At 41.3% G+C, this 28,000-nt stretch overlaps 2 protein-coding genes across 4 annotated transcripts in view; one reads left to right on the forward strand and one right to left on the reverse strand.

Annotated features, from left to right (window-relative positions):
- Positions 1-18,594, reverse strand: part of LNX2 (ligand of numb-protein X 2) — a 77,692-nt gene extending 59,098 nt beyond the window's left edge. The window contains exon 1 of one of the 2 annotated variants that reach the window (XM_023621442.2): positions 18,341-18,594. The gene's annotated coding sequence lies outside the window, so the exon portion shown is untranslated. The remainder of the gene's footprint in view (positions 1-18,340) is intronic. The other variant, XM_023621441.2, reaches the window with a different exon arrangement.
- A 561-nt stretch (positions 18,595-19,155) lies between these two features.
- The window catches only part of POLR1D (RNA polymerase I and III subunit D), a 43,148-nt gene continuing 34,303 nt past the window's right edge, over positions 19,156-28,000 (forward strand). Inside the window, exon 1 of one of the 2 annotated variants that reach the window (XM_070240195.1) lies at positions 19,156-19,301. Coding sequence is in view for 1 of the 2 variants with exons in the window: in XM_023621444.2 (XP_023477212.1) it covers positions 19,983-20,008 (26 nt within the window). In the remaining variant the exon portion in view is untranslated. Of the gene's footprint in view, positions 19,302-19,782; positions 20,009-28,000 lie in introns of those variants that run through there. The other variant, XM_023621444.2, reaches the window with a different exon arrangement.

Raw genomic sequence — 28,000 nt, forward strand, 5'->3', positions numbered from 1 at the left:
TTTAATCCAATGTATTCAAAATTATCATATCACCATGTAATCAATATGTTAAAAACTATTAATGAGGTATCTTACAGTCTTTTTCCATACTAAGTCTTTGAAATCCAGCATGTATTTTATACTTACAGCACGTCTCAATTGAGACTACCCACATTTCAAATGCTCAAAAATCACATAAGGCCAGTGGCTACGGTACTGGACAGCAGAGATAAAGATATCTATATCTGTATGAGGATGAAAAGTGCACGTATTTAACAGGAGTAATATAGTTCCTTCCCTAAGAGAACCTATAATCTAATCAGCAGAAAGCCATGATACAAGCAAAGAATATGTGACATAGAGACGTGGAAGCCTAACCATAGAAGCACTCAGTAAGTAAAACAGCCCTTAAGCAATGCTACTGATAGAGACACGCTGGGTGAGCAGCCATGTGTAGGCTTCTTCCAGTTGCAAATGATAGAAAACTTGACTGAAATTGGCTTAAGTAAAGGACAAGATAGGTGTGACTGCACTCAAGACTCTTTCTCCCAACTCTGCTTCCTCTGCGTTGGGTTCATGCTCAGGCTGTAGGTGGCAGCTGGTCCCCAGCAGTCCTGGAGTCCCAGAGTCATAGCCCTTGTTCAGCTTCTATAATATTGCTAACAAAAACCTCTGAATTACATCTTCCTATCTCTGACGGTTAGACTTGGGTCATGTACCCATCCTGAAACAATCACTGTAGCCAGGGATATATGATGTTATAATGGGCCAGACCTGGGTTGCTTCTGAAACAAGGCACTGAGTCAACTTCCCCAGAAGCACATAGGCTAAAGCAGAGAAAAAGTGGATCCCAAAAATGGGAAATCAGGGGCTGTGGCTGGAAATAAGGTGAAGAGATGACAGGCATCAAAAGAAAAAAAGTCTACTACTTTAACTTCGCGTTCCCAAGCACCGCTCTAAATGTTAAGCATTATCACAATAGTCACGTTGTAGCAGCCTATTGAGCCAATGTCTTTAGGGAGGAATCCACAGACGTCCCTGGTATGGTTCCTGGGTCACGAGTGTCCATTCTGAGTCAATCAAACATGTGGCTCATTTTCATCCAAGCATATTACCTTGTGGCATCTTACCTTACCTTCCTCCTCCAACAACCTAGCTGAGTCTTAAAGTGCTTTCCCAAGGATTTAACTATTCCCTCATAACTCTATTTATTACTATTGCTACCTGCTAGACACTAATTGCTTTACAACCATTATTTCATTGAATCTTTCCAACAAACCCTATGAAGCAGCTGAAGTAGTTACCACCACCACTTTATAGATGAGGAAAATGAGGCTCAGAGGGTTAAAACAAGTGAGCGCTAAGTGACTGAGATGGGGTTCAAACTCTGGTCCCTCTGGTTTCAAAGTCTATGTTCAGTGGTACCTGAAATTGCAAAATTTTTACCATTCATTCCCTCTTTCCCATCACTAAAGAAAAAACCAAAAAGGCATCATATAGGCAACATGCAGTACACAGTTTATAACAATCTAGCTGAAGACTGCCGCTCGGTCCTCCTCTTGGTAAAAAAACAAAACTGTGATGTCAGCCCTAAAGAAAGATAACTGTACTAACAAACTAAAATGATACTTCTCGGCACTCTGATCTTCAATAAGGCTATGATTTAGTGTAATTAACAGTAAAGATAAATTCTCAAAAATTCTCAGACAGCCACAAGTTCATATAGGAAATCAGGATAAAGATCACTGAAGTGAAGAGAAATAAAGTTTATAAGAGAATAAATCACGCATGAACAAACAGGCCACAAAAAGTTCCATTATCAATTAATATTTTCCCAACAATTTATTACGAAAATCTTCAAAGTTTAACATTTTTACAGTGATTGCCTATATCTTACTAGTCTACCATCAACATTTTATATACTTGCTTTATCACACAGATACCTATCCTTCCCTCCATTTTATCTTTTCAGGCACTTTAACGTATACTGCATGTCAGTACACTTCTCTCTATTACAGCATCCATAACATTAACTGAAGTTCAACATTTGTTTACATCTTTCTTTTGTATCATGCTCTTTATTGATGGACAACTGGGTTGTTTCCAGCTTTTGGTGATTATGAACAAAAGCTGCTATGAACATTCTTGTACAAGTGTTTCTATGAACATGTTTTCATTTTTCTTGGGTAAATACCTGAGGGTGGAAGGTTGGGCCACAGGGTAGGTATATGGTTAGTTTTACAAAAAACAGCCAGATCTTTCTCAAAGTGGTTGTACCATTTTACATTCCCACCAAGAATATATGAGTTCTGGTTGCTCCGTATCCTTGCAAACATTTGATGTTTTCAAGTCTTTTTATTTTTAGCCATTGTGTTCTATGTGACCAATGAACATTTTAATAAGTTTTGAGTTGCAACTACTTATAAGAAGATTATTATGGCATAAGAGTAACTGAGAGGTACCATAAGATATAGGGCAATATTAACAAAAATTATAATACTATAAATTTTTATATAGGACTTTTATATAAACATTTTTCTACTTTCTAGGAAACTGGTATTAAAAAACTAATTTTTCTTTCTGTCCATCTCTTACTACTTGATAACATCAGCAATTTATGGCTCACTTAACAATCCATAATTTAGGATCAATAATATGAACCAAAAGACATTTGTTAAACAGGACACTGTCAAAATCTCCCTCTAAAATCTAATTCCTGTTTTCTACACTAAAAGAACTTCTTTACCTTTCTTTTGTTTTGGAATTGTAGTTACATCTTTCAATTAAGTTCTGGGGAAACAAGAATAGCATCTGACACCAGCATTTAAAATAAAAAGAAAAATGCACTTTGGTACAATTGCATATTCTGAATTAGCTTGTAAAAGCAGCACGACTGTCCCAGAAACAAGAGCAAATCACTGCTTGGATATATTACAACCATTTCCAATAGAGTATGCCTATGTAATCAATGCCATTACAGAACTCAGCAGGTGATTATCCAAATCAGTAAACTGCCATCTATCTGCTGATGACAAAGACATACTAACAATAGCAGCTCACGGAACCCACCAGCAATACTCGGACAGGTAACAGCTTCAGAAACGGCCAGATCTCTCTTATGATGCACTCTTACCTGCTCACATACAGTAAGAGGCAGTCAGTTCCTACAATAGCTATTTTTTATTTTCCTTTTATACAAATGCCAGCAATGGGGCACAAAGTCTTAAGAAATGCTTCCTAACTAGCCTAATGTCATTACACCTAACAATGAGGAATAAACTCTAATTCAGTGAAAGAAAATGACTGCAACTAATGTATCCCTCCACCAAAAAGTGGATGCCCACGTGCAATTTTAATACACACATCTTACTTGTACCACTGAAAAGCACCAATTTGATTTTCTTATGTTTCCTGAAATGTTTTCTGTACTAAAAAATACGTAGTCATGTAAAAAAAAATCATAGTTAACACATATATTCTGCACGCTACGCTATGGTGCACCCTCAGACAAGGAGAGCAAGCCAGGCTGGCAGAGCAGTACACTGGGCAGTGTCGGGCGCACACACAGTGTCAATGCTCTTTGGCTAACGAGCACTCTACAGGGCCACCCCAAACTGAATGTGTTCTGCAAAACGAACTGTTTTCTCAACTTTGGTCTCTCTTTCTGCCCTTTATTTCATGTTCTGCATTACAGTTTTGACCTGTATGATTACAAGAGGTGTGCATGTAACAGTGCTGAAAATGAAGGATAAGAATCTCTCTAACTTTACGTGAAAGATTCACTATACAGGCTGATGTACCTTCAAGGGAACAGTGGGGAAAGGAAGAGAAACAAGAGGGTAAGGAAGGATTAGAGGAAGTCCTTTGACACACTATAAAGAGCATCATAAATTTCTCTCATTACAAATTTCACTGTAGATTAGCAAGACTGTCCAAAAATTATGAATGGGAACAAGAACAATGGATTGAGATATGGTGTATATGTGTTAGAAGGGATCACACATTATTTTTTTCTTACTCTTGTCTATTCTCCAGATTTCCTATGAGTATCTATTACCAAGTGTTCTAACATTTAATTATTTTTATAATATAAAAAGTGAAAAATTCTATTATTTCGCAAATTAAAATTTAAAGAAAAAGAAAACCTAAAGCTCAAAGGGTCAACATGAAGAACATCTCAGCTAAGATGTTAGTTTTTTTGTAGCAACCCATTTTCTTATGCTTGCTCCCAAAGTGCCATTTTTTATCAAATTTTAATTTTTCAGACAAATTTTCCTTGTCTGAAAACACCACACAAAGTCTATACACAGAAGCATCAGGTAAACATCTCCCAGGTAAGTATCACTACAAGAAGAGTTTGATAAAACAAAGTGAAATCAGAGTCCCTGCCGACAGCCCATCAGGAAAGTCAAGGCATGTACACTCCTCCAGGGGCCAATGTCTGCGACAAAGCAGCAATCACTCTTCAACCCGTTTATCCTCTCAAACATTTTACCACCTCAGCCCTAAGACCACACTACCCCAAATTAAACATACTCTAAGAAGCTGAAGCAGTTTATAAAGAATACGATTCCTTTCTCTAGTGTTAGTAGAGAGAGACAAGAGAGAGACACATGGATGGATGGCAGGACGGCAGGGAGGCAGAGGGACAGAGGTGGCAAGCAATCTGCGTCTTCCTGTCAGGCTTTATCATCAAAACCATAGTTTCTATGAAATCACTCAATGTATCAGAACAAAACAATCTCCCTGAATTTCTCTTGAAAAAAAAAATCATCTCATTATGAGTCCAGGAACATGACTGTGGCCTTTTACACCTGGAATCTACCTCTTCACTGGTCAACTATGTGGTTTAAACTAAAATAATCTTTAAAGTCCTTTTCAGCAAAAAGGAAGAAAACAATTATGATTCTATCAGAACTTTATCTTTTCATAGAAACAACTTAGTAAAGAGTAAGATGGCTTCTACATCAAATAGGTCTGATTTCCAATCGCAGGAAGCCACTGTACTCAGTCTAAATTGTACATTAGCTCTGAAACTTTCGGAACTCCTTCCAAACAGTTTCCATAAATGCAAAATCCTGACTTCACAGGATTACTGTGCAATTAACTGCTGACGAAACTTAAAGCTCCTAGCAGACTGACAGCCACAGAGTAGTCCCTCAAATGACAGTTATTACAATGATTAATATTGGCAGTCCCACAGCTCCGCCCATTTACATTTCACAACCAAAAGGAAGGCAGTATTACAGTGAAATTATTCAAGCCTTCTTGAGTGATAAATTACTGAAAACAATTTACTTTTTTTCCCTGCAGATCTAACATCATATTCTAATTTATTCAAGGAAAAGAAACTGCCTTTCTCCCCACCTTTTAAGAATAAAAAGAATGTACTCAACACTTCTCAAAATGAAAGATACTCCGAGTGCCCACTAATACATTTATACCGTCAAGTTACAATCTTCAGAGCTGATAAACACTATAAAATGCACCAAAACATTTCCAATTAGCAGGCAGATTTGTTAAACAAATAATTTTTAATTCAGCACAATTTGTACTATAATATTCCCTAATTAACTAAGCTGCCTCACAAAATTTAAAGTGTAGCAAATAGACATTCTTCCATGGTTGCACTATATTTGCTAAGTCAAAGGAATCTAGTAAATGTCCCATTTTCTCTTAAGTTATCATAAAGATGACTAAGTTAATTTTTATTATGTTCAGCATTCCCTTTAAAAAGGAACAAGCACCAGAGTCATGGATTTATACTGTTAAAAACAATTCAAATAGTCATTTTGTCCATAATCACATCCAGCAGAGAAAATCTCTGCCTGGTAATATTCACATGCCCTTCAAAAGATAACCACTTTTTCTAAGGTAATACAGTTCAGGTGAGATCAGCAAACAAATTAAAAGACGACTAAGTTAAATTTCAAGAAGATTAGCAAATTAAAACAAATTTTGACCTAATTTAAGTCAAGGTCAGAACAATACGTGTTTTAAAATATCTCTATGTACAGCTAACACATGAGTTTATACACACAAAATATGCCTAGAAGGATATTAAAAAACTCTTAAAAGCAGTCCACTCTGGAGGAACTGAGAGGCTGGGGTAAAGCAGTGGGAGTGAGACTTGTCTGTCATCAAGCATCTGTTTGTACAGATTGGCTTTTCCGTGTATGGGAGTTACCACGGCTGGAGCACGTACAAAAGGAAATAAAGAAAAGTAGGAAACAGAAAGCAGCAAAGCTTGGTTCTTACACGCGGTTAAAAATAAAAAGCAAACAAACAAGACATCCACACCAAAAATAAACACAATTTTTGGGCTGGCCTGGTGGTGCAGTGGTTAAGTTTGCACATTCTGCTTCAGCAACTCGGGGTTCACTGGTTGGAATCCTGGGCGTGGACCTACGCACCATGCTATGGTCAAGCCATGCTGTGGCAGCCGTCCCACATAAGATAGAGGAAGATGGGCATGGATGTTAGCTCAGGGCTAGTCTTCCTCAGCAAAATGAGGAGGATTGGCAGCAGATGTTAGCTCAGGGCTAATCTTGCTCAAAAAAACTCCCCCCAAAATGCCCACAATTTTATGGAGCACTAAAAATGAAGTAGCATACCCAAGACAATGCTTTTTCTTCATTGCTTCATCTCTGCATTTTAAAAATAAATAAGTAAAACACAAACCTAAATATTAAGTATCACATTTACCCGCAAAGCGACTTCATACCATAAAAATGGGAGAAATGCAGTTACTGCTGCACAAGACTCTTTTTGCAAGACATATACATAGTCTATACATATTCCATTCAGACTCACTGAAATGTCCAGTGTAGTAACACATTTCTAAGAATCAATTTAACACACAGCTGTTAATTTAACACCAGCACAGAAAGAGGCAAATTTGTGTTTTCTTGTATTTACTTCCACTACTGCTGCTTCAGGGAAATGTGCTATCGCATTCTTTGTTTCTAAAAATGCACCACAACGTCAACTGATGAGTCATGGGTCACACTCTGAATCCTTATGTGCCAAAGACAGCAGGGCACAAAAGTCTTACACATCAACTGTAAAGACTGTCTAATCGGTTATGTTACAAATCCAGAGTTCTTTATAAAGGTGACATAGGTGATTAATAGTTTTTTGAAGAGACGTGAGAAACTTCAAAATAAAACCGCAAATTCCACAAGGACTGATTAAAATCATTCTCCCTTGTTCCCTCTCCTAATAACTGGAAGGGTTTTGTTTTTCTTAATTCAGAACACACAAATAGTAAGTACTATTGAGATACTGACAGAAAGAACTCAACAAACTCCCAGCTTCATGAAAACCCAAATTATCCAAGAAATGATTTTCCAGATGCCTCGTTTCACCTCTTAATTCCTTCCTACTTTTGCTATTTAGCCATTTCACTGAGTGAGAACCCTCCAGGAGAGGGTATGAACAAGGGCAAGAAATGAAGATGACACTGTTGGTTTCTTTCTGGCATTCTTTTTGGCAGTTATTAGTTAAATGTGTTCCTGGGAAGAAGATAAACTAATAGCTGAAAGGTAATCTGGGGACTAGCTGTAGATTTTAGTCACTAATATAACAGATGGTTGAGATCTGACCACATCATCTTACTTTCTTGATGGCACTTGTTATTATCCTTTTCCTTAGTTTCCTTACCCGTTTATTGTTTCTCTCTCCTCCAGCCCCCCAGCATGTAAACTCCATAAGAACAGGGACCTACCTGTCTTGTTCATTGCTCTGTTCTCACCATCTAGAACAGTGCCTAGCACATAAAAGGCAGTCAACAAATATCCAGTGGGGAGAAAAGATACACAATCATGTACTTAGCTATCTCAGGACCTGCACGATCATGACAACACTGAAATTTGTTTTCACTTGAGCGTATTCTTTAGGTATAATTTATAATAATAATTAACTTTTGCCCTGCCACAAGACTCTCTCTCTATGCTTAAGTTTTATCATTTAAATATCCTATGTGTATCAAAATATAGTAATTGTAATGATACTATAATCTGACTAGTCTCAATTTCTGAGAACAAGAACTTCTATAATTCACTTTCATATCCCAAATATCTAGAATGGTACACGGTCCAGAGCAGATATTCAAATACTTGTTGAACAAATGAATTTTAAAAGAATTATAACTGGTAGGATTACGAGTAATTTTTATTTTCTTCACATAGTCTAGAGTTTCCTAAATTTTCTGTATTTAGCACGTATTACTTCTAAATTTAAAAAATATACAGTGTTACATAAAAAAAAGAAAACCACATGTACCCTTCCTTATAAATAACCTCATCTACTTGATAATGTATACAATAAAGCAAATCAAACAGATATACTGCTTGCTTCCCAAGTTATCAAATAGAAAAATAGTCTTTAAAGTGGAAATATTACTATTTTAAAACTGAATTAAAAATATTATTTTTAAGAACATTAAGCTTTACCTTCCAGAAAGATATCCTTCTATAAATCCTAGTACACTATGAGAGCAATTTCTTTTTTATTTTTTTAAAGCTTGGCACCTGAGCTAAGAACTGTTGCCAATGTTTTTTTTTTTTCCTGCTTTTTCTCCCCAAATCCCTCACGTACAGAGCTGTATATCTTAGTTGCAGGTCCTTCTAGTTGTGGCGTGTGGGATGCCACCTCAACGTGGCCTAAGGAGCAATGCCATGTCCGCGCCCAGGACCCGAACCGGCGAAACCCTGGGCCGCTGCAGTGGAGCGAGAGAACTTAACCACTCGGCCACGGGGCCGGCCCACAATTTCTTTTTTATTAACAGATGATCAAAATGTTCAAGGAACCAAGAGTAATTCTTTATGGAAACATAAAGAATGCTGTATTATGAATAAACATTTTAAGAGCTACTTAATCGTCTATTTTGCTTTCCTCTATCACCAAGTTTGATTTACTGCCTCTGGTGAACCCAAACTATAAATAAAGAAAATTCACATTTAGAAAGACTAAAATCATACAGAACAACTTTATATCACGTAAACTTTTTATAAGAAAAAAGTTAATACAATATATTAGTTGAAAGTTGACTTTGATGTTCAAGAGTACTCAGATTTTATCATCCTTCTGTATCCTGCCAAATGGATTCATTAAAATTTTTTTTAGTTCTTTCTGTAAATAGCTACCATACCATTAAAAAACATCCAGACTGGGTCACAGAGTAAACCTTGAAAACTTTCTTAATGTTATTATATACCTTCAAAGGTAGAAAAATCATTCAAATGTACTGACAAATCTTCTCCATATACCTGGAAAAAGAATAGGTCAAGGACCCAGAAAAATTATATCTATTTTTAACAAACTCTGAAATTAGTCTATTGAAGTATCAATTAATGTATCTCATGTATAATGAAAGCAAAAACCTAAAATTAGGGAAATTAATGAGGTCAATAAATATTTCATATGAGATCTAATTGCTACGGATACTTTTGAAATCTTATTAAATGACCCTGACGGGATGGTCTTAAAAGGCATGCTCAGCCAACTACTGACCACATGAATTACATATTTAGTAGGAGAGGCGCAGGATGCAATCGCATGCACTTGATACCTGGCTTCTCCCCAATCATTTTATTTTTTAGCTTCAGCTAGCTCTAAACTGTTGACTGTTTCCCTATTGGTGTCTCACAAATATAAGAAACAAAAAGGATGGAGAAATCCACACTAGAATATACTATTAAGCACCATTTGAATAATGTATCCTAACCTAATCACTGCCATCGATTCTCCCAAATTAAAATGATTCCAATTACTTTAGATCTTTCCCTCTTGTTTCCATAAGCAAGGTCTCAGAAATACGTTACAAATATTTTGTTTAGACCCTTATCTTACACCATACCAAAAAACTGACTCAAATGTACTAAAGATCTGAAACTAAAACTCCTAGAAGAAAATATAGGGGAAAATCTTCATGACATTGGATTTGGTGAGGATTTCTTGGATATGACACCAAAACCACAAACAACAGAAGCAAAAATAGACAAATGGGGCTATATCAAACTTAAAAGCTTCTGCACACCAAAGGACACAATCAACAAACTGAAAAGGCAATCTGTGGAACGGGAGAAAATATTTGCAAATAATATATCTGATAAATGGTTAATATCCAGAATATAAAGAATTACAAATCATCATCAACTACAAAAATCAAAGAACCCAATTAAAAAATGGGCCACGGACTTGAATAGACATTTCTCCAAAGATGACATCAAATGGCTAACAAGCATAATGAAAGATGTTCAACATCACTAATCATCAGAGAAACGCATATCAAAACCACTATGAGATATCACTTCATACCTGTTAAGATGGCTACTATCAAAAAAACAGAGAATAACAAGTGATGGTGAGGACACAGAGAAATCGGAACCCTTGGGTACTGTTGGTGAGATTGTAAAATGGTGCAGCCGCTATGGAAAACAGCATAGGGGTCCTAAAGAAATTAAAAATAGAACTACTATATGATCTGGCAAGCTCACTTCTGAAATTTAAAGAACTGAGATCCAAAAGAATTGAGAGCAGGGTCTCAAAGAGATATCTGCATACTCATGTTCACGGCGGCACTACTGACAATAGCCAAGAAGTGGAAGCAACCCAAACATCCATCAAGAGATGAATGGATCAACAAAATGTGGTAGATACATACAATGGAATATTATTCAGCCTTAAAAAGGAAGGAAATCCTGTCATATACCACAACATGGATGAACCCTGAGGTCATTACACTAAGTAAAACAAGCCAGTCACAAAAAAGAAAAATACTGAATGATTCTCCTTAGATGGGGTTTCTGAAGTAACCAAATCCAAACAAAGTAACCAAATAGAAACAGAGAGCAGAAGGGTGGTGACCAGCGGCTAAGGGGAGGGGGACAGGGGAGGAGTTATTTAATGTGTTCAGTTTCAGTTTTACAAAATGAAAAAGTTCTGGAGAGCTGTCGTACAACAGTGTGAGTGTACTTAACACTACTGAACCATATACTTAAAAATGGCTAAGAAGGTAAGTTTTATGTTATTTTTTTTACCACAATAAAAAAAGACTGAAACAGTGTAAAATATTTTTCTGTTAAATATTATTATTTTGATAAAATTCCTTTTACTTTAACCACTGAAAATTTAGCATCTGCATTGAGATATGCTCTAAGGGTAAAATATAACCAGATTTCAAATACTTAATATGAAAAAAGTCAAATATCTTATTAATTTCATATTGACTACATGTTGATACATTTTGAATATATTACTTTAAAATATAACATTAAATTTAAAAATATTTTATTATGCTTTAAGAACAGTAACTAGAAAGGCACGTGGGGGTCAATGGAGCTTTGTTTTACAAGTTTAAGACTGGAGCAGAGGTACAGGCTGGTGTGAAAAAGCCAGGAGGGACAAAGAGGTTACATAGAGAAGGGAGCTAACTGATGAAGCCTCTCCTCAAAGAGACTTTGAAGGATGGGATCAAGAGCACAGGTGGAAAAGTTAGCCTTCAACAGATCTGAGATTTACACAGATAAATGGGGAAGGGGAGGGACAGAAATCTGAGAAATCAAACCGGATCATCATGAAGTGACCAGATTACTTGCAGACTGTAGAAGTGGGAGTTGGATAAAAGAGTTTGTAAATGATGGTTTGGAATCATCCATGAGTGATGAAAAAAAAATCCTTATTAGGGCCAACAAGGCCACAAGATCTGGCCCCCATCCACTCCCAGGCCTCACCCCATGCGACTCTCTCCCAGCTCTCTTCCACCATCTTCTCACCTTTCCTCAAAGTGCTACCCACCTCCCACCGATTCCTCTGAGGAGGGTTTTCCTGTGTGACACCTATTCAGCCAAGTATCTGTTCAAAGACAACTTCCTCAGGGAACGTTTCAGTGACACCCTGCTCCCCCAGAGACAAAGGTCGCTCCCTTGTTACACCCCCAGACAAAACCCTATGCCAGTGCTGTCCAACAGAAATAGAATGTGAGCCATACGTGTCATTTTAAGTGTTCTGGTTTGTTGCTGGTGCCGTGAATTCGATTCTGACTCCTAGTGACCCTGTGGACAGCAGAGTGGAACCCTGCCTGGTTTTTTTGCACCATCTTCTCACCTTCTGGTGCTACATCAGACAGTGCTCCACTGCCGTTCACAGGGCTTTCATGGCCAGTTTTCCAGAAGTGGGTGGCCAGGTCCTTTTTCCTAGTCTGTCTTAGTCTGGGAAGCTCCACTGAAACCTGTCTACCAGGGGTGACAGTGCTGGTATTTGAAATCCCGGTGGCATAGCTTTTAGTATCACAGCAACACACAGCCGCCATAGGATGACCACCGACAGATGGTGGTGTGGTTCTCTGACCAGGAAACGGACCCAGGCAGTGGTGTTGAGCACCAAATCTTAATCACTAGACACTCTAGCAGCCAAATTTAAAAAAAAGAAACAAGTCAATGAATTATTTTATTTAACCCAATATATCCAGATTATCATTTCAACATGTAATCAATGTAAAAAACTGAGATATTTTACCCTTTTCTGATATTAAGTCTTCAAAATCTGGTATATATATTTTACACTTACAGCACATCTCAATTCAGACTAGCCACGTGTGCTGGTCACTACAGTAATGGACAGCATGGCCCTCTGCTATTTCTTTACAGCACTTACCATACTTTGTAATTATAATGTGTTATTATTTGATGAATGTCTATCTCCTCTAGAATGTAAGCTCTTTAAGGATACCCCAGGATTCTTAGCTCAGTGTCAGAGACTCAGGAGGTGCTAAACAAACATAACTGACAGAGGGCAGTGGTGGGGAGGGGTTGTCTGGGAGGCAATGACCTGCACTGAGGGCTTGGCCTTTTAATGGTGTTACCAAAGCAACTCCGGGAGAGAAGCAGAGTTAACTGGAACAGGGACACTCCCTGGCAGGCACAGCACAAAACAAGCTCAAGAGAGGCAAAGGTGCCAGTGAAAGCATATTCCAGATGCTTAACGATGGATTCCAAAGCGGACAGGAAAGACCTCAAGGCCAACAGATGTTAATACAACAGGGGACGGAAGGTGGGATGAAATAAAGGGATTGGCAAACTGTCTCTGTCGAGAGGAAGGGCACTGTAATATAAAGTGTGGGTGGGAGGGAGCTGAAGGAGAGGACAGGAGGCTGTGGTCAGAGAACAGGATGTATAAATTTAAGGTTTCCAATGTAGAAAGCTTGGGGAATGTTAAAATCCAGCAGAAGTGAAGGTCACTGGAGTTGAGGAGCCAAGGTCCTGGAAGTTGAGGCGTTAGTCACCCTGCTTTGAAAGGCTAACTCGGTGACTGAATGTGTTTTAAGATTTTAAGTTCTGCAAGGGCAAAGACAACTCGGAGTTCCACGCAGGCCAGCGCTGATCACATCATGTGTGCTCAGTTACTAGCTGAGTATGATTAAACTGAAAGTCAAAGCCCAAACATTAAAATCACGTCGAAGAAAAGTCACAAGAAAACAATGAAATAAGTAAGATAAAAGTGAACGACTCCGATTTATTTGTTCAGTAATTATTTATGAAGTTTAACTGAACAGTATGAGAATTCTGATAAAGGATTAATTTTTAAGATTGGAAGCCAAAATCCTAATATCTGGGGGGGGGGGTGGGTAGAGAGGTATAAATATTGCCCAGACTTGCTTTACTTTATCTATAAAACAAAGTAATAGCTGACAGAGCCTTTGGAAGCTTTATCACAGCCAAGTACACCTATTTTTACATTAGATACAGGTCCTCATAACTTAGTTATAAACATTTTTTTACTATGGGCCCTATTACACACTTTGGGGCAATCTGTTATTTAAAAGAACTCTAAGATTACTCTTTTGATTAAAAAAAAATCTCCTTTGTTTTACCCATGAAAGTGGTATGCTTTTTAAGTGGGCACATGATTGTTTATAGTATACTTACATACATAAACACATACATATACTACACATACTATAGTATACTTGCATATATATTGTGTATAGTTATAGTTTTACTTGCCTATTTTATGCGTTTGTTTCTATTTCTCACCTCTCTTACCCAGTCCAATTTTGAGAAAAAATAATTGTTCCCCCACATAATTTCTCCACTGAGGGATCCTGATTGTCAGAAGTAATAGTCCTGGGGCTGACCCGGTTGCATAGTGGTTAAGTTCACATGCTCCACTTTAGCAGTCTGGGTTTGTGTGTTCAGATCTCGGGTGCGGACCTACACACTGCTCATCAAGCCATGCTGTGCTGGTGTCCCAAAGCAGAGGAAGACTGGCATGGATGCCAGCTCAGCACCAATCTTCCTCAAGCAAAAAGAGGAAGACTAGCTACAGATGTGAGCTCAGGGCCAATCTTTCTCACCAACAAACAAACAAACAAAAGAAGTAATAGTCCTCAATCTTGAGGCTGGAAAGATAAAGGTGTCAACTATGCTTAAACCCTCTCTGCACACAACACTTCTGCTCCTGTCTTTTCAGCTTTTCTTATCAAGACTTCAGAGACTGTGCTCTGGAGTTTTGCTAATAAGCAGGGGAGGACAGTTATGATGCAGCTGTTGTCAGTTTACCCAGGAACAAAGCAACACCCCTACACTAAGCCTGTTTCTCCCAGCCACACCCCACAACCATCACAGTAAAATATGAAAAGGAGGGAATCACGCAAATAATTATAGCAGTTGGCACTAAAATCACTGAATCATAACAGCCATAAATTCTGTTATAGTTCCTATATCTTCCTATAGGTACATCATCACTTTAAGCTTCCTTGCTGACTCAACTGTCTCTTGTTTTCCCTCTGACTAATGACTGTTCCAAAGATTTGGAGAAGTCTGTGGGCCAAGGATGAAAGCCAACAGATCTCATTCATTCACTCATGCATACATTAACATTTACAGTTTGAAGTACTTGGGGATTCTTCAGTGAGCAAAATAGATATGGTCTCTGCTCTTACGAAGCACATAAAGTATGCAACCTACAATACCTGCCCCTTTAAAAGGATACTAACGAGAGGACAATTTATCATCATGTATATTATGGGCACTTGCTTTTTAAAAAATTCCTCTTAATAACTTCTCATTAGGCTAATACACAAAACAGCCATTTATTCTAATTCCAATCAACCAAAAAACTTATATAACCACAGATTTTTCAACTGTTTTTGTACTTTCTGAGGAAAAGAAACATATGAGAGGAAAGCTAAAGGGGATTTATTCTGTAAACCTCCCAGGCCCTGTAACAGGGTCATTTTAGGCCTGGCCAAGTCTTCTACAACTATAATTCTACATGCAAGATACATATATACACACATAAATACACATTTGTCTTGCATGTTGAATTATATAGATACACATACACATATAAATATTTTCAACCAACACTGCTTTCTAAGTAGAGTGGAATCCATGAAATGAGACCTTTGATTCTTCTAGAAACTTTGCTGGATTTTGATATAAGAAGGTGGGCCTGGAGTGAATTTTAGTCCTACAAGCAGGGAAAAGTTAAATGGTTCTGCATAGCCAAACAAAAAAGATTTGAATTTTTGGAGGCAACCAGAAAGGAGAGAAAGAGGAAAGGGAGAAGGGCCAATGAGATTATCCAGGCCTGCAGTTCCCTGTGATGGTAGCCAAAATGCATTTTAAGGATGGGGATGCCCAATATTCAACATCGACACTCCTGGCCTGCTACAGTGTAAACATCTCTTCTGCCTACCCTTTCCCCAAATCTTCCATCAAGTTTACTACACTCACAAAGGCTTTATGTGAACCCTTTTTTTTGTTTTCCATTCTGTCCTAGCTCCTGTGGGACACATCTATCCAATTTCACCACAGACACCTCAACTATCCACTAGCACCTCATTGGGTTGCTCCAAAACGAATTATCTTCCTTTTCCTACTCCTCATTTTTAACTGCCCTTCTCATATCTTCCAACATCCCACTAGCTCATTAACGTTATCATCACTAAAGGAACAGCTAATATTTACTGAGCACTTGTAATGTGCTAGGTACTCCGCCAAGGGCATTACATTCGTGATTTCATTTGATCCTCAAACCCAACTAGACAGGTACTATGATCATATCCCAAATGTTAGAAAACCAAAGCTCAGTCAGGACAGTAATTCTAAGGGTAAGTGATGGAATTCAACCCCTATTCTAACTCCACAGCCAGCTTAACCAGTACACTCCAATGCCTCAAGTCAAAAAACCTAAGCATTATCCCTCTCTCCTTAATCATATCTAGTCACTTACCTAGTCCAATCTATTATACCTCCTAAAGGCCACATCATCACTACTTCCACTGCCTTCACAGAGAACTAGTATCTACCAAGGCCTTACTATGCAACAAGCACTATTCTAAGTAACATACCTGTTTTTTTCAAGTTTTATCCCCCAAACCCTATGAAATGAAAAACCCAAGGAAGAAAGAGGTTATATAATAAGTGATGGAGCCAGATTCAAACTCAGAAAGTGTGAATCGAGAAGCCTGAGCACTTAACCCCTATAATACCAAAGCTCTTACTTTGTCTCCCTACCTCCCATCTGGACCCCCCATCACCCTCCAGACTGTCACAAATATCCCTCTGGAATGCAAATAATATCACAACATTCTCTTAACTTGGCATACAAAACCCTTATGTTTCTCTTTAAGTCAGTTCAATAAATATTTGAGTGCCTACTAGAAGCAAGGCAGAGTGCTAAGTGCTCTGAAATGAATACCACACCAGCCCCTGACTACCGCTCCAACCCCACACACTGTGTCCTTCAGCCAGAGTAACTATATGCAGATCTCAAGATGCAACAACCTCTATGTTAGTCTCTTTGTCTAGAATGTACCTGGAAAATCCCACACCAATTTGAAGAGTGAGTGCCTATGTGAGGCCTCCTCTAACAAACTCCAGGCAGAAATGCTCTCTCTGTTAAGTTCCCACAGCACTTTGCTCAAATTTCTTTGAGGGAGCTAGACGAACAGAGGTATGGATCAGCTTCCCAGTAAGACTTCGAGCAACTTCAGGGCAAGGGCTGACCCCTGCCATCAGTGCTTGGCATGCAGTAGACATTCTATCACTTGCTGAATAAATAATGAAAAACTTCTAACTTGATGAGAAAAGAAAAGGAACAAGATACAGAATAGGAATGTTAACACACAAGTGGACCAAATTAAAAGTAGTGTTATTCTACTTTGGTTCCGATTTGGCCTACATTTTACCCCTATGGGAAAAAAATCACGTGGGAGACTTGGATAAGCTAAAAAGGCAAAACTTTGTTATTCATGGCTCAACAAAGCTTTGACAGGCCCAAAAGGATACTAGATCAAAGTCCACTTTCCAAAGGGCTGTGGGGATAAGAATCAAATCTATCAAAGTGAATAAAATTGATCTGAGATCCAACTTCTTCAGTGCTGCGTCACAGTATATGCAAGAAAAAAAAATCAAAATCTGTCCTGGGACGAAGGCCAATTTACAAATAAGTACTGCTGCTGCAAGAATGTGAAATTCTTCAAGTGAAGGCAGTTCCAATAAACTGGAGCTCACAACTGTTTCCTCCTCCAGAAGTGCCACTGCTTTTTACTCAACTTCGTGTCTGTCTTCTGTGATTTAAAAAGAAACATCTATACAGTTAAGCCCATGCATGAATGTACGGTAGCTCCTGGCAGATACGAACGTCTTGACTAGTAACCTTAAATGTAAATTGAAATATCAGAAAAAACACTACATAAAAGTCAAAAGTCCTTCGTCTAAAACATGGCATAAAGCTTTGAAAACCGAGCGATCTATTTCCTGAATGGTGCTTTGTGAGCAACCGCTTCCGAATCAGGGTCCATATTTTGAAATTACCCCCTTGAAGATGTGAAATCTCTCTCCCACCCTCTCCAGCCTAAAGGGAAAGGTGAGAATTCCTAGGCAACAGGCTGGCAAGGAGGGACGATCTCTCCTCTTCATTTCCAGGGGCACAAGATCCGATGGAAGGCAGCTGGTGACTCTCTCACTCACGACAAGAGACACACAGGAAACTCATCCCCACCTCTCCCCTCCTTAAAAAAGCAAACGACGCAAAGATCAGCGACACAGTGGCCGGAACCACCAAGTGGGAACAGCCAGGGGCCGCCCGCCTCTCCGGGCGCCTGCCGGGCGGCGAGCACCGGGCGCAGGGCAGCCCGTCCCTTCCTGCCCGGGCCGGCGCGGCCAGCACCCACCCAGGTCCACGTTCCCCGCAGCCCAGCGTGCGAGGAGGAGAGCCGCGGAGGACGGCGGGGGCGCCGCTCGGGCCGCCGCCCCGGGCGCGGCGCTGCCCCACACCCCACCGACGCCCGCACCTGAGGCGGCGCCGGCGAGCGGGCGCGCAGCGCGGCGGGCAGGGCAAAGTTACTCACCGGGAGAGCGCGGCCGCCCGGGGCGCGCCCGGCTCCCGGCGCCGCCGCCCGGCGCAGCTCGGCTAGCTGCGGCCCGCCGTGGGAGCCCGGAGCGGGCCGGCCTCCGATCCGCAAGGACTAGCCGCCGCCGCCGCGGATTTCCTGGCAAGAAGCAAACTCTGGCCAAGACTTCACTTCTCAACCGCCCCTGCTGCCTTCCCGGGGGCGAGCGCCGGGGCCCAGCCGCCCAACCCGACACGCACCTGGGCCAATAGGCGGCAGCACAGGGCGGGAAATGGGCGGGCCAGAGGGCGGCTCCGCCTATCCGGGCGCTCAGCGGGCGGGCCAGGACGGGCCGTCACTCCCGGGTTAGAGTGAGCCCACTCCGCCTCTCGCCGCCTGCCCTCCCCCACCCTCTCCCGGGTGTCGCCGCCGCTCGCCTGATTTCCCCGCAGAAGACACGCTCGAGAAGTGTCTACGCTCACCGCCGACCCCCGCGAAGAGAGTGGAACAGCTAGGGGAGGCAGTGAACATCAGGGGAGGCGGGGTGGAAGGAGAACAGGTGGCGGAGGAAAGCAGAAGTGTAGGTGTGTTGGGCGAGAGGACAGCCGGAGTGGGGTGGTAGGGACAGGGGCTGACTGGGTGCGGGAGGCGAGGGGAGCTGGAGAGCGAGGAAGGGAGAGGGGTTATTAGCAAAGAACACCTGAGGGGACGGAGAGAGGAGCAGTATGGAGGAGCAAGAAGGAAAGAGGGCGGAGGGCGAGTCTGGGTGGTGAAAGGTTGCCGAGGCGGGGGCAGCGGCACCTGGGAACAAAGGTGAGCGCGAGGTTCCGCAGGTGAGGAGGTTGAAGAAGCCGAAAGCGTAAGGGGAAGAGGAAGTCCAAAGCGAGGGAGGACGTACTTCGGGAGTAGAAAAGATCCTGGGAGAAAAGGATGGAGGGAAAAACAGCCTCCTTCCAAACTCTCACTCCTCCCCCAAAAGGTAAAGACAAACGCTTGTCCTTTGACCCAGTTGAAATGTGCAGCTAGCTGCAAGACCCCGGATGAGACCAATACCGGCTCAAACCATCCTATTCTGTTGTGAAATTCATCAAGGTGTATTGATCAACTATAGTTTAAGCCTATTGTCCCATGAAAGCCCCCTCCAGGGTTGGAGTCCCGCCTGGCAGTAACACCATTCCCCACGGGTCTAACAGCAAGTCTGAAAGAGACCTGAATCCGGCCCCAAGAAGGAAGGTGATTTGGGGTCGGCAGGTGAGGCCCCGCCCCCTTCGCCATCACCTGGGGCAAGGTGCCGAGGGCTGAGCTAGGGCGCCCACAGGCGCGCCTCAGCCTCGGGGTGCGGCGGGAGCCCGGGCCCGCCTCTCCCCGCTAGCTCTGCGGGCGGCCCTGCTGCCGGAGCGCCAGGTGAGCGGCTCGGGCCTCGCCCCGCCCTCCTCGCGCCAGGGGCGGGGCCTGTGGGCGGGGCCTCGGGTGGAGCCGCCCCGCCCCGCCCAGTGGCTGGGCCTCGCCGCGCCGCTGCGGCTCCTCCCCCGTCCTTCCGTCCGCGGCTCCTTCCGTCGGTTGTTCCTTCCTTCCTGCTTTGCCCGCACGTTTCGTGATATGGGGCAGAGCCTCCGGTCCGCCAGCACCACCTGAGGATCCCGGAAGCCGCCCCCCCGCGATGGAAGAGGACCAGGAGCTGGAGAGGTAACGGCCGAGGAGGCGGGCGGGAGGAGCGGGCCGCGCCCTGCACCGGGAGCCGGTGGCCGAGGGGCCTGCGGCCGGCCGAGGCCTCCGCCTCCGCGGCGCGGCCTGGCTGGCGAGGGCCTGGCTGGGAGGGCAGTGGGGGAGAGAGAAGTGGGCGCCTGGGCGGGGAGAGGGGCCCCGACTGGGAAGAGAGGGGAGGAGACGTGGATGTGTTGGAATACAGACGCTCAGTACACGAGATACCACGGAGGGACGACAAGTTGTGAGACCAGAGTTTAAGTCCCCACGTTGCCCACTCCCAGTTAGAACAGCAAGAGTAAATAAAGCTAAAGTGTAAAATTACGCACCAGGCCGCTGTTCCCTGAGTGGTGGCATCGGTGTGCTCAGTCGGGCCTAATTCCCTGTAACTGCGGCCCAAGTGCCTCCTCTGTGCAGACTGCTAATGAAGCCGCTCTGTGCGCTGAGATCTTTCTCCCTCCTGCTGGATTGACTCTTCGTAGACTTTCCGTTCTAGTTTCCTTACCTCCTGCAAATGGAAGCCGTAGTGGGCCTGCATATTGATAATCTGTACTATTTTTATAATAATCAATGTTTTTATATGTCTCTCAAGTCCCTTTTCGTCCTCTAGTGGGACCCACCCTATTCTAATCCTCTCTCTTTCTTATGACTCTACCAAAAGAATATTTTAGCAAACATTTAAGTTTGTGTTTTAAGGAGACTCCCCTTGTGGCCATGTGGACGGTCAAATGGAGTAGGGAGAAACTGGAGGCAATAAATTAAATATTGTTGGTAGACTGTGTGGAGGCAGGAAAATAAGGGGCTAATGCTAATAGTTCTCTGTATTTGAAGTGCATTAGAGTAATAATGTGTTGCAGTTGTGAAATAGTAAATTAAAAAAAGCTAGTTAACAAAACCATGTTCAGTATGATCTCATTTTTATAAAAAATATGTGTGTAGAAAAATATCTGGATTGAAGACCTCAATGGCTGAAGGCGAAAGGAAGACAGCCCTGGAAATGGTCCAGGCAGCTGGAACAGATAGACACTGTGTGACATTTGTATTGCACGAGGAGGACCATACCCTAGGAAATTCTCTTCGTTACATGATCATGAAGAACCCGGAAGTGGAATTTTGTGGTTATACTACAACCCATCCTTCAGAGAGCAAAATTAATTTACGCATTCAGACTCGAGGTACTCTTCCAGCTGTTGAGCCGTTTCAGAGAGGCCTGAATGAGCTCATGAATGTCTGCCAACATGTGCTTGACAAGTTTGAGGCCAGCATAAAGGAATATAAGGATCAAAAAGCAAAGCAGAAATAAACCCACATTCTAGTCGCTTATGCACGCTGCAGGGAGGACTGACCTCTAGGATATTCTCCTCGTGATCATGCAAAACTCAAAAGTAGAAGTTTGTGATTACATCATGATCTGTCCTTCAGAAAGTTGTGCTTCTAGCTATTGATCTGTTACTGCTGATGGAATCCCTGCAAGAACCTTTGTATTCTTCTAATAAATTCCCTCTTTTATTTAAACTAATTTGAGTGGTTTCTGTTCCTTGGTCCTCAAGGTTGACTGTTTCGGGTTTTTTTCTTCTTTCTTTCTTTTAATTGAACCACCATTGAAAGGAAACTATGAGAAAATGAGGGGCCTCGACAAGGACTTTGATCAAGGGAATTAGAAGGAATATGCATTCGTGGCTGTAATTGGGGGAGAGGGAGAGATGCAATAGAGCATGACCCCAGATAGACTGTGGTTGGTTTAAAAAAAGGGAAGACGGAAACAAAGCTGGGAGTGGTGGGAGGACTTGGCTTCTTGCTGGATATTTTCTAGTAATTCCTGGGAGAATCACATCCTGTGCTATGAGTGGTAGATTGGGCAAGGGTAGGGAATAATTTGAAAGAATTGTGAGAATTCTGGTTTCACATAGAGTTTTTGGTGGAATCAGGCTCCATTTTTGTGGTAGCATTTACAGAATAGATACTAGTTTACTGCTTTAATTTCAGGACACTAATAAAATATTTAATATTTAAGTAGGAGAAAACTGGGAAGACCAGATAACATTTTCAGTCCTTAGGTAGATATCTAAGTATAGCCCAGGGTTACACAAAAAAAGCAGTATTTGAGAAAAAGTAAGGAAAGGGGAAAGGAAAATTCCATGTGGGGAAAATGATTTTTTTGGAAAACTTAAAATATTGGTGAATCACATCTAAGAGCTGTCCTATTTACCTCTTCAGCTGTCTTTCATACCTGTTCTACCCCAACTTGACTCCTAATTCACCCTAATATCTGTCGGCCTTTGAACCTGAGCACCCCACCCCCAAGTGCTCTGTGCTTTGGGGCCTTTGTTTATTTCTTCCTGGAACAGTCTTCCTCCTGCCATACTCTAGTCTAGGTAAGAACTTATATGTCAGACTTCTACCCTAGTTTGGGTACTTGTATGTGCTTTCATTATGCTCTGTTTCCTGGTCTTGGATTTACTATGCTATTGTTAGTGCTTATGTTGTGTACCCACTATACTAACTTGCAGCACCATGCCTGACAGGCACTGGATGATTAGTAAATACTAGATGAATCCATAGGTAGTTAGGGCATGTAGCCTTTTAGTCACTGAAATCAGACGTCTTCTATTAGCTTGCCATAGAACCCACATTTCCTACATTCAGTCAACTCTTTAGATAAATGTATTTCACTATTTATTGAGCACTTAGTATATACCAGGCCCTGAAATAGATATGCTAGTAGATGAGACCCAGGTCTTGTTCACATGGAGCATACATTGTAATGGGAGTGAAATTTTTTTTAAAGTTGTAATTCTGTGAAAAAAACAATTACAGGATCAAGAGAGAAAACATGAAAGAGAAATCTGCTTTGGGTATGGAAGTCAAGGAAGTTCCTCCAGAGGTGACAGGAAGAGAAGGAGCTAGCTATGCCAAAAGGAGAGAGAAATCATTCTGGGGGAATAGCATGTGCAAAGATCCTGAAGCAGAAATCTAGTATTTTGAGGAATTAAGGGAATTGAAAGAAGATATGTATGTCTGTAACGTGGTAAGCAAGGGGGACAAGGGCCTATCCTATGGGTTTGATGGGAAGAAGAGCTGGGGTGGTAAGGAGTTAGGATTTTAAGTACAATGGGAATGACATCTGAATAATTTGATTACAGTTTGGGGGAATGGATTATAGCGTGCCCAGAACAGAAACAGAGAAACTGTAAGAGTTGACGCTGTCTGGAAGGGCAGTAAGCTTGTGATGGAGAAAAGAAGGTGGACTTGAGATAGATTTTAGAACCAAACTGGTACAGAATTGATAGATGCCAGGAATTGGAAGCTGAGGAAACAGAAAGATGACTCCTACCTAGGTTGGGGGCCAAATTACTGAAATGGGAAGCTTAAAGGGGAAAATAGATTGGGAGGTGGAGAAGGTGAAAAAAGTTCCAATTTGAACGTAGTGGACAGTAGCTATATGAGTTGGAGGCCATGAATGAGATTTAAGCTAGAGATAAGCTTTGTGAGCTCTTGCCATAAAGATGTAAATCCATAAAAACTGAGGTGTGACAAAGAAGTGGGCCCAAGAACAAGCTGTAGGCAAGCTCCATATTTAACTGGTGGGTAAAAAAGGAACAACCAGTGAGGTGGTAAGAAAGTCTGTAGGAAGTCAAGTTATGGAAGCCAAGGCTTTCAAAGGGGGGAGTGATGTTGAATGAGTCACATGAGGATGGAGAAATGTCAACTGGAGTTAAACAGGGAGGTCATTTGGCAGTGGGCAGCGTTAGTTTAGTGCCTAAGAAGACTAAACATTAACACTCATTGTACAAGAGAGTGGCTTAGTTTGAGTTTTCCAATAAAGAAAATATACTGTAGGGCACTGGAGAGCTAAATTTAAGTGGGAGCGAGGATGAGGAAGATCAAAGTCATGGGGTAAGCATAGGGACTATTCTCCTAGGGTGGTAGAGATTCTAGAAAACCAGTGTCAGCGTAGTGAAATTAGCATTTGAAGATCTAAGGAGGCCCTAAAGGGATAGGAGGAAAGGATCAAAAACTTCTTTGCCTCTTCTAAAAGTTTGCCTATGAGTATTCCTATGAGCATAGTAAACAAGATTATTTAATGGAGTTGAATACCTCTGAGCCAAGACCTGTCAGGAGATGAAAGCAAATTTCGATTAGTGGACATAGAGGTGTAGAATGAAAGTAATTAATAACAGTACATATGGGAAATGCACCCACTGGTGACCACCCACTGCATCTCATGGCTTTATTGCTCCTAAAAGGTTTTGTCACCACTGATCATGTGGCGTGCTGTCTTGAATCTGTTTAGGGTAGCCATAAACTCACAGGTTCAAACCAACCACCTTCAGAAGGCAGATGGGTGAAAGGAAAAAACTGAGGGCAGGGCAGGCAGGATAACAGAGTCACATGTATGTGGAAGGAATCTTTGCATGAAATTTGTAGGAATCTAAGGGAAGGATGAAGGAGATAGATATGAATCATATTTATATAAACTGAAAAAACTGATCAGTATTTCTGATTTGCTTTCTAATGGCATTTCACTCTAATATTAATGCTTCAAGATCAGGAATTCTGTTCAGCTATAAAGTACTATGCCTTCTAAAGAGACAGTTATTAAATAAAATGATTATATACCAAAGGCTTTTAATATATAATAATTTGAGTACTTGGCTAGCGCTTTCCATTTTCAAAGCACTTTACAAACTATTTATAAATTGTGTATAGCTGTAACATGTAAGTGCTCTAACTAATTGGTATAAGACACAGGTGCTTACAATAGCTCCAGCAATCAAAAGGTGTCTACATAAAAAGTGGTCCATTCAGCACCATTCAGACCCGAAGAGTGTCTTGCATTTTGAGAAACAGGGAAGCATATCAAGTTCTCTGGCGCACCATTCCCCACCTTTCTTTTTGTTTCCCTTAAACATGTTATTAAGATTGTAGATAATCTCCAGATCACTAGACAAAAGTCATCTTTTTTGGTTAGCATACTTAAAAGAGACAATCTTTGTAATATTGCTCAAACTGGGCTCCTAGGAAGTTTACCCAAATTCACCAATCTGCTTTCAAATACTTATGAAGACCCCAAATCCAGCCCTTTTGTGCTCACATTTTTTTTTTTTTGGTGAGGGATGTTGGCCCTGAGGTAACATCTCTGCCAGAACCTGGGCTGCTGGAGTGAAGCATGCCAGACTTAACCACTACGCCACGGGGCCGGTCCCTATGCTCAAATTCTTTTTTTTTTCTTTTTTTTAATATTCTTTCCTTCTCCTCTTGAGTTTTTTTTTTTTTTTTTTAAGATTGGCACCTGGGCTAACAACTGTTTCCAATCTTCCTCTTTTTTTTTTTCTTTTAAGGATTGGCACCTGGGCTAACAACTGTTGCCAATGTTTTTTTTTTTTTTTCCTGCTTTATCTCCCCCAACCCCCCTCTACACAGTTGTATATCTTAGTTGCCGGTCCTTCTAGTTGTGGGATGTGGGACGCCACCTCAGCGTGGCCTGATGAGCGGTGCCATGTCCGCGCCCAGGATCCGAACCCTGGGCCGCCGCAGCGGAGCACGTGAACTTAACCACTCGGCCACGGAGCCAGCCCCCTGCTCAAATTCTTAATGTTGGTTTTTCTTTCACTATTTGAAACTGTATAAATTTTCCCAGTACAGTTACTGTGTGATCTGTATTTTTTTTCATAATGAAATTCTTTGCAAACTTGGATTATTGGTTCTGTATATAGCAAATAGGTACCTAGTGGTGACACAGTCCTGAGAAATGGTGGAGATAAAAGGGTATAATGTGAGTCTGTCCTAAAAAACCTTATGTGGTTTGGAGAGGGCAGACAAGATTTGTACACATGAGAAAGAAACATCATATTTATGATGAAATGCCATAATATGCAGGGTAGAATATTGTACTGAACACAGAGTGGAATGAGTGAGACACTATTGAGGCAATGACTGTTCCCTGAGCACTGGCTCTTGCCAGCCACTGTCCTAGGCACTGGAGACAGCAAACAAGACAGACACAGTCTGCCCTCCGGTAACTTGTGGAGTATTGAAGTTGGCCAACTTGTAAAATTAATACAGTGTTCCAGGATAAATGGTTTCCTCTTTCGCAGTGTAAAGGAGCCATTAAAGATTCTTGAGCTAGGGAATGCCACAAGTTTTTTTGTCTCATGCCTATGCGGAATGGATGAGTGGAAGGAAACATTGGAAGGCAGCCATGAGTTAGGGGGCATTTGTAACAGTCCAGGTATAGTGTAAGGAGGGTGTAGTTGTAGGAGTGGAGGTAAAAGGATAAATACAAAAAAACTGATAAAAAGAATTAAAATACTCAGAGACAGATTCTATGTAGGGGTAAAGGTGAGAGAAGGGTCGAAAATGGCCCCATATCCATGTCTTTTACCCCTTTGTTTTCCTACCACTCCCTCACAACCAAAACCAGTATGGCAGCATTTACATCTCCTCTCCTCCCCAACCTGTCTTGCTAATAGGAGTCAGTGGGTGCAACCACCTTTAACTTCTTTCCCTCACCCATGTCAGAATTCACGTCTTTAACAAGGATGTGAATCCAGGGCTACAGATGTGAAAATTGGTGGTGGGCAGAGGAGGTCAGGGTAGTGAGCTGACTGGCTCTTGCTGCTGTCGTCTGCCCTCGTGAAGTTGCTGTCCTCAAAGGGAACATTTCATTTGTTGATTCATTCCATAAATATTATTGAGCACATACTATGTGCAGACAGAGTTTAGGTACGAGGCGTACAGCAGGGAACAAGTTGACCCACATGCAGTTTATTTTCTAATGGCAGAGATAGAAAATAAAGAAACATGCATAATATAGAATGTAATTTAAGGTAGTGATGCAAATGGGAAGTAAAAGAAGGAAGGGGGTAAGAAGGCACTGAGAGACTGAGTGGTTAAGGAAGGCCTTTCTGAGGAGTGACATGTGAGCAGAGTGTTAGACCAGGGATAAATAAAAATATCCCCAGCATTTCCTAAAAGATGAATTTAGATTATTCAGCAATGAAAAAGCAAAATTATGAACGTTTTTAAAGGAATAAACTTTCAGCATTGTGTTTTTTATTAGTGCCTAAATTTATATGCCTATCAATTTATATTATAAAATGTATTTACCTAATAATTATAGTAAAGAATATTGAGTTACTGTGGAACAGTAGGATATTGTAGGAGTTTTAGATTGGCTCCTATATGTACGTGTATTAAGGGAGCTGATTTTAATGGGGGCTTTTTTTTGTATTTTTGAGAAGGAGATCTTTCTTAGAAGCGGAAGTTGACGTGCTCGGGCTCCTGCACATCCTTGCAGGCTACACAGCGGTGAGGGAGCGTAGCAGAGGAGTTCCCAGATTATACTGTTGGAGTCACACTGCCTGGGTCTTGGTCTTGGTCTTGGCTCTACACTTCTTAGCTATGTGACCTTGACTAACTCTTTGACCTCTTTGTGCCTGAATTGCTTTATCTGTAAAATTAGGATAATAATAATACTCACCAAATAGGGATGTTATAACTATTAGATAATATATTCAGATTGCTTAGGACAGTATCTGGCCCATATAGTATGTTCTCTATCAGTGTTAACTATTAATCTTGTTATACTATCAGTTGTGCCGAGCGAGCTGGTTTCATTCATATTCTAGGTGAAAACTTGAAAACAAAGAACCTTAGTAGCCTCTGTTATTTTTTTGTTTCCTCTAGCCCAAGGCAGCACTATAATATAAATTTGTGGACCCCTGTGTGGCAGGTCATCCGTCTGCTAAAGCCATTGCTTTTAAGAAAGATATTTTAAAATAGCATTCCTATGAATAGAATATAGATACAAATCAAAGATAAATACATTGTGTTTTTCCTTTTCTCACAAAGAAATTAAGATTCTGGTGGAACATTCATAATCTTCCCCAAGTTTCAAGACAAAGGCTAAGGAGGAAGGAAAAGCAAGTTCCGTAACAGATGGATGCCTGGTTTGGTGCCAGGTAGCTGAGG

This window comes from Equus caballus, chromosome 17 (genome assembly GCF_041296265.1).
Source record: "Equus caballus isolate H_3958 breed thoroughbred chromosome 17, TB-T2T, whole genome shotgun sequence".
Lineage (NCBI taxonomy): Eukaryota > Metazoa > Chordata > Mammalia > Perissodactyla > Equidae > Equus > Equus caballus.